The 17,723-nt window shown below is 38.1% G+C and overlaps 1 protein-coding gene across 1 annotated transcript in view; it reads right to left on the bottom strand.

Moving 5' to 3' along the window:
* The window catches only part of CUL4A (cullin 4A), a 43,219-nt gene that overhangs the window by 13,103 nt on the left and 12,393 nt on the right, over positions 1–17,723 (bottom strand). The window contains exons 7-14 of the mRNA XM_068418802.1: positions 16,013–16,102; positions 14,556–14,638; positions 11,350–11,417; positions 8,312–8,430; positions 4,190–4,382; positions 2,675–2,779; positions 811–921; positions 386–471 (exon numbers count right to left, since the gene is read on the bottom strand). Of these exons, the coding sequence (XP_068274903.1) occupies positions 386–471; positions 811–921; positions 2,675–2,779; positions 4,190–4,382; positions 8,312–8,430; positions 11,350–11,417; positions 14,556–14,638; positions 16,013–16,102 (855 nt within the window). The remainder of the gene's footprint in view (positions 1–385; positions 472–810; positions 922–2,674; positions 2,780–4,189; positions 4,383–8,311; positions 8,431–11,349; positions 11,418–14,555; positions 14,639–16,012; positions 16,103–17,723) is intronic.

The raw sequence follows: 17,723 nt of genomic DNA on the forward strand, positions 1-17,723 counted from the left end.
TACATGGCTTCTGTGCACTTAGCAACCTTTAAAGAGTTTCTCTGATGTGTGTCATTCACAAAGAATTCATCAGAGCAGCAACAGTTTACAGAATTAATGGTTATGGACTTTAAAGGATGTCAGACAACTAAATTACTATGTGGTATTTAGACTATAATTTACTTAAAAAGGAATAAAATAAAACTTAAAGTAAGATTATCTCTGAATAGATATACAATAAATAAATTCTGTTCTATAAATAGAACAGTAAGTAGACTCTGCTACTATGAACAGGACCTGCTCAAAAGCTGTTTTGCTTAATTTTAGCTTAATCCAAGGTGTAACACCATTAAGTACTTCCCCATCAATACTGAAAATTTAGTATGCAAACAGAAGCTAAATGTACCTGCTTAAACTGAACCATGACATCTTTTGACAGTTCCATGTCCTTGAACATGCCCTCCAGTTTGCTGGTAAAAGCAGCGCCACATTCTGTCACACGAATTAAAGCAAAGATCTCACAATTACAAAGAAGCACAGAACAAGCAATAAGGGTTTATCCTGAGACAGTTGAGCCAGATTTGCCAGGGCACAGAGCACCCACAACTAGGTATATGTTTTAAGGATTTTGCTCCTCTGTAGGTACATTAAATGAACCAGTCACATATCTAAGAGGTCAGCCCAATAGTTCTCGCTGAGCACAATGAAAGCTGGGATATGCTCAGCTATTACTTAAAATCTGGCTTTTCACTTCTTAAAGGATGAGAAAATAAGGATTCCAATTTACATGCCAAAAAGTAATACAAATTTAACACATCTGAAGACGCCTACCATGTTTAAGCTTTGACAACATGGATTTCTCAGCATCTACTGATGCACTTTTTCCAACCAGCAGTCTTTTGGCCAAGTCTTTCTTATAAAATGCCTCAAACACATCTTTACCTGTATAGAAATTGGAACAAAAATAGAATACAAATGAAATCATACGTTCTATTTGCATCATTGTACTTCAGGTTTGTGACACAAGCCTTTCTCATGATGTGTTGATCAGCAGAACAATATTCACTACACAACAGCAAAGAACAACATGTAGACAACTAGTTCTTTCTATATGTGAATTATTTTCTTAATATATTTTGCAAGATTTTTACTTCTTCCCCCCACTCCGGAACATAGGCTGCCTTGTATTTCCCATTGGATCAGCTGCAAACCACATGAAATTATTCTGGGGTCCAGAACAGCATTCTCCCTCCAGTGGTCTGATTTATTAAAAATAAAAAAAGAAAAAGGGTTCCTATGTATTAAAGAAATAACCTTTAAAAGCCTAAGGTGAAGAAAAAGTGACAGAAGTCTTCTCACTTGGTTTGCCGATAGCCTTTTGAAATAAAGTCGTCATACAGGCACCCACAAACTTTCACACCTTAACCAGAGCTTCTGCAAATCTTTTCTATCAATAGTGCAAAGATATCAGCAAGTTGTTTCACTTTTAAGAGGAAGCAATTCACCATAACTCAAGGCGCTTTTTGTGCTGCCTACAGCTGCCCCTCCTAATTGCTTGTAAATGCCTTCCAATGCATCTGTAGCAGTATCTCTGGTGCTCTCCATCCTTCCCTCTAGTAACGTGCTGTTCCATGACACACCATCAAGATACTATCGAAAAGTCCAATGCCCAGAAACTAACTACTAATTATTATCTGCTCTTAAAAGGAGTCTTACACACTAGGTATCTCAAAATAAGTTTGCAATTTTAGCTCAGTACTACAAAAAATATTAAGAGAAAAAGACTTGGTCAAAGTTTCAGATTAACAGAAATTAATCTCTTAGGCTGACATGTTGCCAGAAATACTGTCTTCATTCACTATCTCCATCCAATACCCTTTGCATTTGACAAAAATCATTATGCAAATGATACTACTTTATGACTGGTTTCTTCTCCGCTTTCCCATTATATTGTACTTGTTTTGGATTTTAAGAGGAAAGAACCCCACAGATCTCAGAACAAACTAATACAGAATTGGGTAGTACCTGCTTATTCCACCCCAGCCCAGCATACATGTTCCACTTCCCTCAAAACAATGACCATGATCTCTATTGGACTCAACCACATACTTTTTCTGATATCCAACCTAGCAAAAAAAAAATTCTCCTAACACAATCAAGGGTTTTGCTCAGATAAGGACATACATTAGGGAAGTGCATTTCAAAGCCAGTAAAACACATCAATAACGTTTTTTCCCATCGTTCTGAGCCCTCCTCTGTGTTCATTCTCAGCTATGATGAGAAGAGACAAGTCATTAGTTGCTGGGTTTTCATGTACTTTGCACCTATGACGTTCTGAGATGGGCAGGGAAGAGAAAATCTGTACTAACCGTTCTGTTCTCTGTCATTAGAGGAGAGGTTGTGGTTACAGATATGGTTAATTTACGTGAAAAAAAACTTCCACCAACAGCTCTAACTCTTAGGTCTCCACTCACAGACTGTAAAAGGTCTGTAACTTTCCAGTCTCCATAGAACAGGTTTGTCCTCCTTGTTGTACTTATTGTGCTCCTTCAGATGTAAGGCAACCTGAATTCAAGACCAAGTCAAGCAGAAACTCATGCTAAAAAAAAGATCTCTTACATTCAGAGGAATGCAGTTCTGCTAGTAGCAAGGAAAACAGTTTCAGCTGCATCAACTGTGAACCAATTTTTCTTACCGTGAATGAATCTAAATATGATCATGATTTTGTCAAGGATTCTTTCCAACTCTTCATCTGTTGCTTCTTTATTACCAGCTCTCAACTTGGAATCCACATACTTTGCTACAAATAAACAAACAGTTTAACAGCTTTAAAAAATAACCTAAAATAACCAATTTAAGCATCTCCCACTTGAAATATTACTATATGTTAAAACATAGAATAAGTACTAAGTTTTTTATTTTCCCTTTTCCCATCCCTATGTTCAGTGGAATGATAGAGCTCTACTGTACTACTGCCATAATGGAAAAATATCACAAAAAGGAATCAAAAAAGGAAAAAAAATACAGTATAATCATTAAAATTAATGCATTAGAAATTCCCACATTTTGTGTTACAGTCATAGCAAGCACATTACTTGTTGAAAGATAATGTTTTGGAAGCGTACAATGTATATGAATGTATCTTATGAGAAACAGAAACAAACAACACAGAGAGGACTATATTTTTGTAGACCTTTACCATGTCCCTCATGCTCCCTTGGTAGGAGCATAACAAAATTTAAACAGAAACAATGCTTTCAAGTTAGTAGCTTCAGAATGCCAGAAATAAGGTTAAGCCATGAGTTTAGCTAAGTATTTATCAAGCCACATTAGTATCCTTATACAACTTTCTGCGTAAGAAGGAAACCTTTGCAGTAGCTGAGACACTACAATCCACAAATGAAAGCAGCCCGTATCATGGCTTTAACCTGTATCACTAAGTTGTCCAATTTGTGCTACATAAAGTTGGTTTCAGAAGGAAGCCACAAAACAAGTTGAATGAAGGCAAAAGAATGTACAGAAGAAAAAAGAAAACAAACTAGGAGTGGGATCCTCTCCTGGTGTAAAACGCCACAGCTCCAGTGGCTGCAGGCAAAACAGTCAGAACAGCTTTTGCCAGACCAGGGATAAACCCAGTAATAGTATTTTTAAGGAGGTTTTATTATTTCTCCTCTTAATGAGCGCTAGTTCCCGCTGCAAGGTAATGACTTTTTTTTTTTACTCTAAAACTCCTTGTATCTGAAGGCTTTCCAATTGTTCGCCCAATTTCAGCCTTCAAGGCAGATGGGCTGTATTTACTCCTTTCCAAGAGATCTGTAAGATTCAAAGAACTCCTCTACTACCACAATTAAAAAAGTTTACTTTTTTTTTTTTGCCACAGGTACTCTTCCCCCTAACCATTTACTCCACTCGTAGCATCAGCATTGCGCTCTCTGAGCAGTTGTTAGCACTAGGCACCGTGCAGGAAGCAGAGCGCAGGGACAGCAGAAGTTGGCATGCTCCGTCAGGACGCTGCGCGCACGCCTAACAGCACACCCGAGCTTTTCGAACCCGCAACGCTCCCAGGTTAACTTTTGCCTCATATCCCAAAAACGAGGCTCCTAAAGCAGAATGCGTACTGCATCACTATTGCACTAGCACACTCAGCAGCATTATCTTATCATGCTTTCTATAGATTTTTGAAATATTTTACAGAAAAATATTTGTGTACCTATCAATTCTGCAGGCTTATTTGGTCTCTTGTTGATAAATGTTTCAAAGGACTCCTTCATCAAGTTTATAAATTTTTCATTTTTCTGAAAGCACACTTCTATGATATGGTCCACTTTATCCTTAAAATCTAGTAGCTCTTGCACCATATCCTTGTCCTTTTCAGGATTAACCACTATTGTTGTCCCAAAGTTCTGTAAAACAAACACTTTTGATAATAAAATACTTTAGAGTGCTACCTATCTCCCCCAACAGACACATTCACCCTTATAAAATTTATCATTAGAAAGTAATTTTTTTTTACAGAGCTACTTATGTGACTTCAAGTTTTCAAAAAATGAGATGCATAGAAATTTAAAATAAAAACCCAGACATACATTAATGGATTTCAAACATTAGTGTTTGATTTAGAGATTATATACATTTAAGACAAAAGCTAAAAAAAAAAAACACAGTAGACATGACTGCATGAAGGGCAAGCTTACAGTTAGATATAGAACTATATGATTCATGTAAAAGAAAGTATATGGAAACTGCTTCAGAAATGTTAAGTGTAATGGGAAACTTTGCACTATTTTCCTTAAATCCACTAGAGAGCCCTACTGATGAAAGAGGTGGCGAAAATTCAACCGCTGCTCATCACTCCAAGATTTCTTTTTCAGCAAGGGCTTAAAAGCAAAAAACCTAGCTGACATGCAATGAAACAAAACTTTCCTATTTGGAAGAAGCAGCCACAGGCTTGACTTTCTTTTCTTGTTCCTACATTTATTATCTCAAAGTTAGAGATACATTACCCTTTGTCTAGCGAGCCAAAATATCCTGTAAGGGAGGATATCAGACAATTTTCAATTGCCTAGTAACACTGATCAGCGCCCTAGACAGAATGACCAGTTTTCCACTTCAGTATCTAATGATCCACTGTGATCTTTCACTGAGATCTTTCTCAAGTAACATTTCAGAGTGAAGCAAGACAAACACAAGGCTGCCCAAGGTCCTTAGATTCAGTATCACAGAATCATAGAATCATAGAATGGTTTGGGTTGGAAGGGACCTTAAAGATCATCTAGTTCCAACTGCCCTGCCACAGGCAGGGACACCTTTCCACTAGACCAGGTTGCTCAAAGCCCCATCCAACCTGGCCTTAAACACTGCCAGGGAGGGGGCAGCCACAACTTCTCTGGGCAACCAGTTCCAGTGTCTCACACCCTCACAGGAAAGTATTTCTTACTAATATCTGATCTAAATCTACCCTCTTTCAGTCTAAAACCATTCCCCCTCGTCCTATCACCACATGCCCTTGTAAAAAGCCCCTCTCCCGCTTTCCTGTAGGCCCCCTTCAGGTACTGGAAGGCTGCTAGAAGGTCTCCCCAGTGCCTTCTCCTCTCCAGGCTGAAGAACCCCAACTCTCTCAGCCTGTCTTCATAGGAGAGGTGCTCCAGCCCTCTGATCATCTTCGTGGCCCTCCTCTGGCCCCGCTCCAACAGCTCCATGTCCTTCTGGCTTCTTTCCTTCAGCCAGTTCACAATCCACCTCACTATCTGATCATCCAGACCACACTTCCTCAGTTTAGCTGCAAGGATGCTGTGGGAGACCGTGTCAAATGCTTTACTGAAATCAAGATAGACCACATCCACAGCTTTACCATCAAGCACAAGTATTTGTGCTTGGGATTGCCCCGACCCACATGCAGGACCTTGCACTTGGCCTTGTTGAACTTCATGCAGTTCGCACGGGCCCACCTCTCAAGCCTGTCAAGGTCCCTCTGGATGGCATCCCTTCCTTCCAGCGTGTCACCTACACCACACAGCTCGATGTCGTCAGCAAACTTGCTGAGGGCGCACTCAATCCACTGTCTATGTCGCCAACAAAGATGTTAAACAGGACCAGTCCCAATACCGACCCCTGAGGAACGCCACTCATCACTGGTGTTCACTTGGACATCGAGCCATTGACCGCAACTCTTTGAGTGCGACCATCCAGCCAATTCCTTATCCACCGAGTGGTCCATCTATCAAGTCCATGTCTCTCCAATTTAAAGACAAGAACGTCATGTGGGACAGTGTCAAATGCTTTGCACAAGTCCAGGTAGATGACATCAGTTGCTCTTCCCCTATCCACCAGCACTGTGTCGTAGAAGGCCACCAAATTTGTCGGGCATGATTTGCCCTTAGTGAAGCCATGTTGGCTGTCACCAGTCACCTCCTTGATTTCCATGTGCCTCAGTATAGTTTCCAGGAGGATCTGCTCCATGATCTTGTCAGGCACAGAGGTGAGACTGACTGGCCTGTAGCTCCCCAGGTCTTCCTTTTTTTCCCGTTCTTGAAGATGGGGGTTATGTTTCCCCCTTTCCAGTCAGTGGGAACTTCACCAGACTGCCACGACTTCTCAAAAATGATGGATAGCAGCTTAGCAACTTCATCTGCCAGTTCCCTGAGGACCCATTGATGCACCTCATCAGGTCCCAATATGTATATCACAGAATAATTTAGGTTGGAAGGGACCGCTGAAGATCACCCAGTCCATCACATCTTACACTTAGCACAATTTCCCCTTCATTAACACAGCATTTGGACATCCCACAGTCCTCATCAGTTACATTCATAAATTGAAGGGCATTCCCCCCCATTCTGCAAACAGCAAACCGAGCTACAGAAAGCTAAGTGGCACCTCTGAAATCAAAAAAAGATGACTATAGTAGAGCAGAGACCTTCACCCCAGTAATTTGTCACATGCTCTGTGCTTTTTCTTACACTGGCTCACAAGATAAACGTTAAGTTCTTGAAGCCTCACTTTAATGCATTCTGTCATACAAAATGTTTGAAAGGAGGAGATTTACTGACACTACAGAAAACCGTTTCCAGCTTTTTGAGTCTGTAAAAAAATTTCTTAAAAACAAGGCCATAAAAGGTCTGATTCTGTAAGATACAAGGTATGATAAGCCAATTTAACAACTTGCTGCTGTGAAAGGAGAGGTTCTGGTCCTCCTTCCCTTATTTTCCTACCTGTCCGAAACTCCTGCTTCTTTCCTTGGGCCAGCACCAGGACTTTTCTGCAAGCCTCTTTAGCTCACTAAACCTGGCATAAAACTGACCTTGCCCAGGTACTGTGTTAAAACAGATCACAAAAGAGTCTATGGAGTGGCAGGCAGCACAAGGGTTAAGTCAGCAGCGTGATCTGGGAGCAAGGAAGAAGAAAGTTTATTCCTTCCCACCCATTGCAAGCTGTTCAACTGGCCCAGCTCCCTATGGATCCACGGACTGCATATGGGGACACTGGATGACTCCCTGTGGAGCAAACTCCAACTCGGTTCTGGGGACAGAGGGGAGACTATGTCCCACTCATGTGGGCTGCACACTGGTGCGCCATGAAGAACTCCAGACATGGGTGTGCAGGAAAGGCACCTCTGAAATGAACTGCTGTTGTGCACTTAGTCCTGAAGGTTGATGAACACATGGGCAATTCAGGAGAGAACTACTGCACTGGGAATTATCAACTCGAGAGAGAAATATCTTCTGTGAAGCTTTCCTGCTCTCATCTTGCAAGAGCACTAGAGTGCAAGTTCTCTGGGGCAGTGTACTACATGCATATTATGCCTAGGAAAACAAACTTGAAGCATCTAAATACGACTTTGATGATGGATTATTTACAAGAGAAGTATTCCATTCAAAATAGCTTAAACATTCATCAGCATTGCTGTAGGCTAGTTACATCTAGCCCTGCTAACCTGCAGTGGAATAGCTATATTCTGATGTTCCACTGATTTTGCAGATATGTAAACAGTTGAGTATATTTGTAGCAAAACACAACACGTAGTACAATCCAGCACACTCTAAACGTGTGCATGTAGCTCTATTTAAAAGCAAAGCAAACCAAAATAACTTCTCGTGTAACATTCAAACCTATAAGGAAAGCAATTTCCAAGTAAAAATTTAAAACCAAAACTTAGGTGTTGCTGTTTCTCATCATGTGACTGTTATTGGCGGGAGGGGGAAGTATTAACATCCCTCCCCATACTTGCTTAAAATAGAACATTGATGCATATACCTACATATTATTCTTGTTTATGATAGAGGAAATATATAACATAATGAATTTTTACATTAGTAAGAGATCTTTGAAATACCTTGATGTATTCACTCCAGTGTTGCAAAAGGATCTGCTGCCCACCTTTTACCCGGCTGAACAGCTGGTATGTCTGGGTTAAATCTGATATTCTATTTTCATCAAGCAGGTTATCAAGTCCTAAAAAAATAAAATTAGAAGAAAGATAAAATTTGAATACAGTTGCATAAATACAGTAGAAATATATTAGAAAAACCTCTACGAAATACACCAAAAGACAAGACTCTCCAAGTGTGCTTAAAAAGTACGAACTTTTTAAGACTAAATTTCTGACAGGAAGTGATATGCTCAGGGTTAACCTGTCCCCTTGCTTAAACTGGCTGAAATGATTTACGGTATAATATTTTAAAACTATTTCAACTGAAGTACATTCCCAAAGTGTTGACTGTAAGCCTTCTGCAGAAGGTTTACGAACAGTGCTTGACCTGAAGGGTAGTTTTATCAAAGAGATCTCACAGAACCCCTAGAGAAAGTCAGAAAACAGTAAGCCACGTGAAGTGCCCCAGGTTTAAAGTAAAGATAAATACTTTGCAAGATTTTTTTCTGTGGAGCATGGTGAGCCATGTTTTTAGATTAAGAATGTGCTACAAATTGTCTATGCTCATACCGATGGAATAACACAAGACTACAAATTCCTTCCATGCAACTTTTGCCTTTATCAATTCACCCTACATGAGACTAGACCTTGGACTAATGAATGGAGAAGCGACACTCAAGGTAAAACATGCAGCATAACAACTACGTACACATTTTTACATTTGAGAATATGATGAATATAGTCCCAGTGTAATCAGAGATACATTGTCTGGTGTTGGTGACAGAGGCTTTAGTAACATGGGAGGGTAGCATCAAAGATTTATGGTATTTTTTAAAAACCAGAAAGCTTAATTTTACACAGGTTGACAATTCACATCACGAGTGTAGCTGACTGTACCACTGTCCTACTTCACAAAATATACTTCATTAATTCCATTTTTAAAATGGTATTAGATAACAAAGGATTTCCAATCACTACTGAATTATCCCATTTCTACTATATTTTTCATCTTAAAAATACTTTCACTGTATATTACAACTTACACGTTCAGAAAGGCAACCAAAGAATGATGGCAGGTAAACTCCTGCATGGTATTTTGAGATTTGCTAAACTCTGAGATATGCCTAAACTTTTGAGATATCAGAAGAATGGACATACTTTAGAAGTATGTAACATGACAGATTATAAAGTCTTCAATACATGTGACTGGTGTTATTTTGGCACTGAACAGGGAATTAAGAAATGCCCAAGCATCACCTCCTATTCCTTTAAAGACACCAATACACTAACTGCTTTGTCGTAACCTGGATTATAAAGTTTAACCTCCCTTCTTCCTCTGGCATATGAGCTGTGTGACTTAATTATTTTGTCACATACTTGACAAATGAAAAAGACCGATAGGAAAGTCCTCTGAGACAAGGCTTCACACAACTTCCAGAAAGTACTGCCACAGCCTTGGAAAATTTTATTATACTCACAATGAAAACACACCACCAATATCTAGTCAATGGCAGTTGTAATAATACAAGAAAAAAAGTTTCTTATAAATATCCCGCATTTGTAAGCCCCCCCCACTCCATATCAAACTGACTACATCACATGCTTTCTCCTAAGGAACAAAACCTACAAAAGGCAGTATCTTCTTCTGCTTTCACTGAATACTAGCATTTTACAAGGGGATTACAAAGTGCCCTGGATCAAACAAATGCAGAAAGTTGCATCAGTCAAGTGATGCTAGACTTAAAAAAAAAAAAAAAAAAAAAAGTAAGTACAGCCATAATGCAAAAGCTGGTCAAACAATACTACAGTCCTAAAATGTACTAACTAGAAAAATGTGCAACTCTCTCCGTATTTACATGGACTGTGCATATACTTTATAAACCAAGAAAAAGTTTAGATTAAAACAAGAACAGTTATTTTCTGGTTAAGCCAACTGATAAACAAACACATCTGTGGAAAAGTTATCTTAAAATAAGACTTGAATTAAAGAGCAAGCAAAATTGACAGATATCAACAAAAAATTAATTATCCTTTCCTTCTGTCTATGATAAGCTTAAGAATAGCTAAACTGGAGTGACCACACTTGTTTTTATAAATTTATTGAAAGCAGTGAAATAACTTATTCCCACAGTAGTTCAGAGAAAAATATGAGCACACCTCTATTTTTAAAAAGAGGGCAATGAAAGAAGTGAAAGTGGTATGTACAACCCAAAAGTATTAACAAACATGGACATGATGGAGCTCAAAGATACCAGACTGCTAGGGACATCTGTTTTGCAGCAGTAAAGGAAACAGAGATGTAAGGGTAATTTGCTAGAAGATCTAAAACTTTAAAAGATGCCTAGTGCAAGAAAAGAAAAGGATCATTTAAAGTTTTAAAAGATCAGGGAATACTGACCAAACCCAGAACCTCAGTAAAAAAACATTAAGAGGAACAAAGAAATGGTGACTTGAAGACACTGATGTCTGAATAAGGACTTCCTAGGAAGGCTGCAGCTCATATCTGAAATTGCCGGACAAAAGGTAAAATACGGACAAAAGCATATGAAAGTGCATTGCCTTGGAATGTTGTCAGTTCCAATAACTCATGATTCTCAAACTGTACAATCACAAGAATACGTGAAGCTATTGCTCGAGCTGTGCGATTATCACATAAAAGAAGGTACGACAGTAACTGCAGTTCTCATTTAGAAGTTTATATAACTCTAGGAAATCAGCAGTTCCAAAGGTTTAATTCCTAAGCCCCCTGCTGCAAGTCAGAGGAGATTTACAGGGTTTAGCAACCTTTAAAAATATGGAATTATATTTTACATATTTGTTTACACATATACAATTTACTTGTCACAGTGGGTGTAACAGTGTCATAGGGTTGGCTTTCTGTATCTGTGGAAGTTTTTTCTGTGACCAATAAACCTCCTTAAATAAAAGCTGTGTATTCTATAGTTATTGCAGAGTATGAGAATCTGTTGCTTATCAGAGATCACATAAATTTAAAAAAATACCTTTTTGCAAAATAGCTGATAAGTGTTCTCCTAGTAGCTGTTTCTCCACACAAGCAATGAGTGGTTTCCTAAATAAGGCAAGAAAAGTGTATTAGAAGTACTAGAGTATAAGGGAATTGCCTCCTGTCACAGCGTAGTTGTGAATAACTCACATTATAATACAAAAAATCATCATTTTTCTACTTAAAAGAGGCTACAAATTAAGACAAAAATGTCACATGTGATATAAGCCAAGAAAGAAAACATTAAACCACGTATGTAATTGAAAACGAAATTCAGTTTGAATACTAAAAACCAAGTTCTTACACAGTAGAAAAGAGAAGCTTAGATACCAAAAATCAGCACAAAAACGTTTCTGAAGAATAGTAAAACTGACATTTTCCTGGAAACAAACAAGTCAACAAACAAAACAGAATCCTCCAAGGGTTTGAACACCAAAACAACACAATACATGTTAGTGGTGTTCAAAACTCAAACTTTTCATCCAATTGTATTATGCACCTACAAAAGCATAAATTGAGCTAGAATCACAAGACTCAAATTTGCAAAACACTTTAAATTTGTCCTTGAATTTTCCCTACTTTTTACTATTACTAAAATATTTGTTTGATATATTCACTTTAGACAGGACTGAAAAATAATGGCAAGTTTTCCTTTCCATCCTTTGTATCGTAAAAGAAGAAAGAAATGCCTGAAGCGCAAAGGGATAACTGATTTAAACATTTAAACTTCTTCCATTGTTTACCATATGACAACAAAAGACCAACCACTTCTTTTTGCACTAAGTTTTATAAAACTGGTTGTCAGACCCTTAATTTAGATTTTCTAAAAGAGAGGTGCTCAGCTCGGATTGATGGAAGCCTTTTATGTAGCAGCATCCACTTTATATCCCTTCCTTTGCTAAAACACCACCTTCCCTGAAACAGCCCACTAATGATTTACCTGACCTTCCATACCGTATAGCTTTAGTCCCTTAATCTCAAAAGATTGAATTAGAATTTGGAAAGGTTCAGGGAAGGGAACAGGGATGATCAAAGTAGCAGCAGCTACAAGGGAAACAACTGCATGTGTTAGGACTCTTCTTTCTGGAAAAGAGATGACTTAGCAGGGACATAGTGCATTGATAGGCAGGGAAAAGGTGAAAGGGAACTGACTGATCCCTTCCCCTTCCAAAACAAGAGCTGGAGACATCAGTGATGGTATTGGGAGCCAGACTTAAACAAAGGGAGGCGATTTATCATGTGGTGGCTAGTGCACTGGTGGAACGCCTTGCCAAAGGCTGGCACAGGTGTAAAAGCCTATGTGAATGCCCGTGAGACACTGCAAGTATTAGAAAGAGATCCAAACAGATAAACCACATCAGCTTCAGAAAATACGCTGTGCTGAAAACAGGCAGATACTAGGAGAGTATCAGGGCATCACATATACTTACTCTGTTCCTTCCCTTCAGTGGTTGTAAGTGAACATGAAATACAAGTTAGACAGACCCCTAGTCTTAACACATACAGCCATTTTTATGGTTACTTTCATATTCCCTGAGATTTCCAACCGCTGCTATCTACAGCTGCTGTCTCCAACAGTAGAAGGAGTCAAGGTTGTATAAAATGCCATTCTTTGCCCCAGAAGACTTATTCTGCCTACAGAGGAAGAAAGAACAATTTGTCTGCTTGAGACTGAGAGACACTACTATTTCCTAGAAAGCAGACAGAATGAGTATTTACCCTGACTGCTAGCTGATGAATGAGCCTGAAGGTACCTTCTGTATGGCCTCAAAATCATCTACCTTGGTCATCTACTGACTGACCAGGAGACGCAGATATTCTGGTCAGCCATACACAAAGAGGCATGCACTGATGGGCTCAATAAATCCCTCTATGAGCTGCAACACCGCACACACTCCATGTGCTGCATAAATCTGGTTTGAAGTATTTTTAACAGTGTTTCCCATGACGGTTTTGTCCTAAAAGTATCATTTCCATCTCAAGATCAAACCTAGTAACTAAATTTAACATGCTTTCTGCTCTTTTCAAGCACACCTGGAGAGATAGTATGACCTGAGGACAACTCAAGGGCACTAATTTTAGGTGCTGCTGTTTTCTTAATGCAAAGAAAGGAAATTAGTGCAAAGCCTTCTAAAAGTAGGTTTCTAAGCCTTTAACTAAGGATTAGATTCAAAGCAAGGATGTGATGTACATCTAGACGCATTGAAAATATAATGATATCAACCTATTTTTTTACTTAAGTAGTAAATAAATATATTTATATGCTTTAACTTTATACATAGAAATAGTTCCATATATTTTAGTGCGTCTGATTTTGGCTGAAGAAGCTAGTCACCCTGCAATTAGCACCTACAGAAAAAAGAATCAAGTTCAAATCTGTACCACGACACGCAAGGCATGTGCAAGTGTGTATATATATGTATATATAACATATGTCTGAAGAAAATAGTACGTTAAAAAGATAATTTTCATTCAGTTATCCTTTTAACACCCAATGAAGTGCCAATATGTCATCTAGTAAATGAAAAAATAAAATAAAATGTTATGTTCTTTATTAAAAAAATGCAACAGCTTACTGCAGGACGAATTATATGTGGATTTATAGCACGTCATTGACTCTGCAGTACTTCCTGAATGCACATTCATAGCGTAGCAAAACACACACTATTTCTCAACACCTGAGTGAAAAAAGGACAAGCTACCTTGCACAATACATTGGCAGCAGCTGCACCAAAGCTGATGTACTGTAAATTCACATCCTGGACTGCTCATGAATGATGTTCATGGCCTGTATCCTTGCCGTAAGTTAACTTTTTCTTTCCTTTTTTTTTTTTTTCCTAATGAATCTTTCTTTCCCTTAAGTGATTTGTAGTTAATTTTATTATCAGCACATGAACGGTTAAAATAAGCTACTACTTTGATAATGCAAATTTGAGTTATTACATAATGTTAACTTCAATTTATACTGATAAATCTTTTTGGACAAATTTCTCCCCTCGCACTCAAAGTATATTTTGATTTTAAAGAAACCAGTTTTGATAAAAATAGTCTTACAAAACCCAAGCTCTATCACAAGTTCTGTCAACAAGATAATATCTGTAAGATAACATAGAAATAATCTCTCTGTCTCTACAACCATGGATAATCATGCTATTTTATGATGGATGCTTGACTTATGCTAAGAATGACAAAATTTGTACTCACTGTGTGCTATGGTCTAAATATGTTATTACTCTGTCTCCTTCTTCTTCCAAACGTTTATTAACATGGTGAAGATATTCTGGGACCTAGCAAGACAAGAGAATGACAAGTTAAACCTGAAAAGTATGAAAGGCAGATAATCTTGTTCCATTACAATTATTTTAAATTACAAATTTAACGAGAGTACAAATTGGAAAGGACTATTCCACCAGAATGTTGTTATATATTACATAATGTGTATTTTCATTAAACAATGTTAGTTCATACTAGAAGTATTATAACCACACCTGACATGAAGGAACAGAAAAAGAGAAATCTGAGAGTTTTTCAGACGAAGTTAACTTTTTCTCAGAACCCTACCTACTAAGTTAAGCTAACCCTTAAAATATCATGGAGCAGATTTTCAGTTGGTGTGAACTGTGTCATTCTATTATTTCAATGGCAGTTTCTCCAGCAGATTATCTGTCCCTATGGAGAGTTGGCACATTTATCACATATTATGACACAGGTATGAAACTCAGGCTTCAAATAATCAAAAAAGTTGTGCATACACATACATGTATGCACTGACATTCACATGCATGTACATATGCAGGTATATGCATATATGTGTATGCATTATGTGCATATGCATAAACATGTACATGTATACACTGTATAAGTTAGGGCCTCCTTTTGTGTTTTCCCACAGCTTTCCCCTAGGCATATAAAAGCAGTACGACTCCTGGTTTCAAAATCTCTGTTGAAGCATTTCACCTCAGGTCCCAGTGGAATGCCACGGAATGAGGTGACTGGAGCAGGATTAGACACAAGGATTCACCTCAGTGCAACATAAACAGGTGTTTTCAAAATGTCTGTAGTGACTCAGTATTAAAATGGAATTAATAAAAGCAGTCTTCTGTATTTTAGACCACCAAGAAACATGTCTTTTGATATACATTTTCAGAGATAACCACATTTGCAGGCTGCCCACTGCACAACATAATTTTATTTCAAGAGGACAGAAAACAAAAATGTCTTTAGTCTATTTAACTAGTAAGGGAAAGAAATAAACCAGCAAAATAAATGCAACAAAATAGTAAAAAGTAAACCATTTACTTAGGTATTAACCATATAGGAAAATGATGCTAGTGGATATTTGACAGCTCTTGGGCAAAAACAACATTGATGGCACACCTTTAAGCTTTATGTGGAAATTACTTTTTGGTAGTGTGACTTTACCTACACCACGTGTCTGGGTTTCTCCACCCTTAACTATATATTTCAAGCACCAAGGCAATCTGGAGTCTGCTCTTCCCTTTGACACAATACCGTGGCTCCCATCAAAACACGTGAATGTGTACATGTGTACCTGGGTACCAGTGAATTTCATTGAACATTAATACACCCTGGCACTACCAGAAGTTCTTACGTAGCAGATAAAACTAACATAAAAGCAGTCATCTGCAGCATGCACCTACCTCTCTTTCTTGCATTAACCTTTGGCCTTCTGCAGCATATAAGCAATTTGTCTCTTCCAGAAACCTCTGTTCAAATGATTCCTTGTAAACCTGCTCAAGAAATTAATTTAGTTACTTACATTAAGCTGCCAGAAAAGGTAGCATATTTTGGTTGTTATGCACAGAGGGCAAGTAAAATCTCAAGAACGCACACAGTTATGAGAAGTGTCTTAGTGACATTGCATTAACACAGAAGTTCTCTGTTTGCCCAGCGGTTTTAGAAAGACTGAGATCCAAGCTGACTGCCCAGCACAGCAATAGCGTGTTTCAGTCATCAGTACTCAAATAACCTAAATCGAAAGGCTTCTGTTTAAGGCACACAGCCCAACACCAGTACCCAACATCACAGCACAGCAATGACATCCAACCCACCTGAGCTCAAGACTCCCACTGATACTTCTGCGGCAAAAAAAGGTAATAAAATACTTCCAACTAGTGAAACATTGGCACAAAACAGGTAATTCCCATCAGCAAAATAATAATACTCTCAGTAATGTGTCTTCAGATCTGCCAGGTTTATCTCAGTGGCCCAGGAAAAAGGAATTATACCAAATAAGGTGAACTCTTTCTCCAGGGAAGGAGTAAGGTATGTAAAAAAGGGCACCAACAACAATCGCAGACATCAAAAAAATTCAGCATAATGATTAACAGTTTAGTATAGAAAGGAAGTAAGTTAGAAAGGACAACTATATAAAATAGTTAAAACAGTCTGAAGAAGGTAGCTGGGGAATAACATGTAAACAGAGGGACAGTTAGTGAAAAGAAAAAGGAGAAATTCTTTGCATGTGGTGGAAGAATAGAAGAAAATATTTCTTCCAAAAGATACAGCAGAGCTGTAAAACTCGTTACGTTCTGACCATTTTTTTCTCCTAAGGACTTTTAAAAGCTTAATTTGTTTTCAATGCAAACTTAAATATGAAACCTCTGGCTTGACAAGCATTCAGAGCATGATAGCTCACTAATTCAGCACCACAAGTAGACATCAACTCATTGTTTCAGCCTTCTCTTTACATTAGCTCTTTACACTAGAATCAAATACTAGATTTCATTTCTTACCTTCCTTTCCTTCAAGATAACTGGAAAAACATTAACATAACAGTATACGGAACTATTTTTTGCATAGAACCTCTACATAAAACCAAATCGCAGACATAAAACCTCTACAATAGGAAACAGCTATAGAACAGGACTTATGCAACCAGGAATGAGCTTTCAGCAGCTGGTCCTCAATTGCATAATTGCCTAAAAATCAGGAATAAGTAGGAGCTTAATTGTTTTCAAATTAAAGATAAGATTTGCTTTATTAATTAATCTTTCTCCAGGAGCTAATTTCTGTCGAAAGAGGGAGAAGTAGAGATCCTGGAGTAAAATTACAGGATTATAAGCACATCTCTATCTCAATGAAGTGACAGATATTATAAAAAACTAGATTAGAATAGGTTAGTTTCCCTAGTGAAAAAAGAAAACTACACTTTTGAACTAATGAAGGAGAATGCAGACCTAAACCCAATTCTGTAAGAAGGATCCAATAAAGGGGTATCTTTATCTTTAGCAGAGTACATTGCTAAAAAAATAATGTTAAAAGTCAACACCTACAAGAATCTGATGCAGTTAGAGAAGGCAAATAACAATGGGAAAAAAAAGTGGAAAAAAGCACACGAATCAGAACGGC

This window comes from Nyctibius grandis, chromosome 2 (genome assembly GCF_013368605.1).
Source record: "Nyctibius grandis isolate bNycGra1 chromosome 2, bNycGra1.pri, whole genome shotgun sequence".
Lineage (NCBI taxonomy): Eukaryota > Metazoa > Chordata > Aves > Nyctibiiformes > Nyctibiidae > Nyctibius > Nyctibius grandis.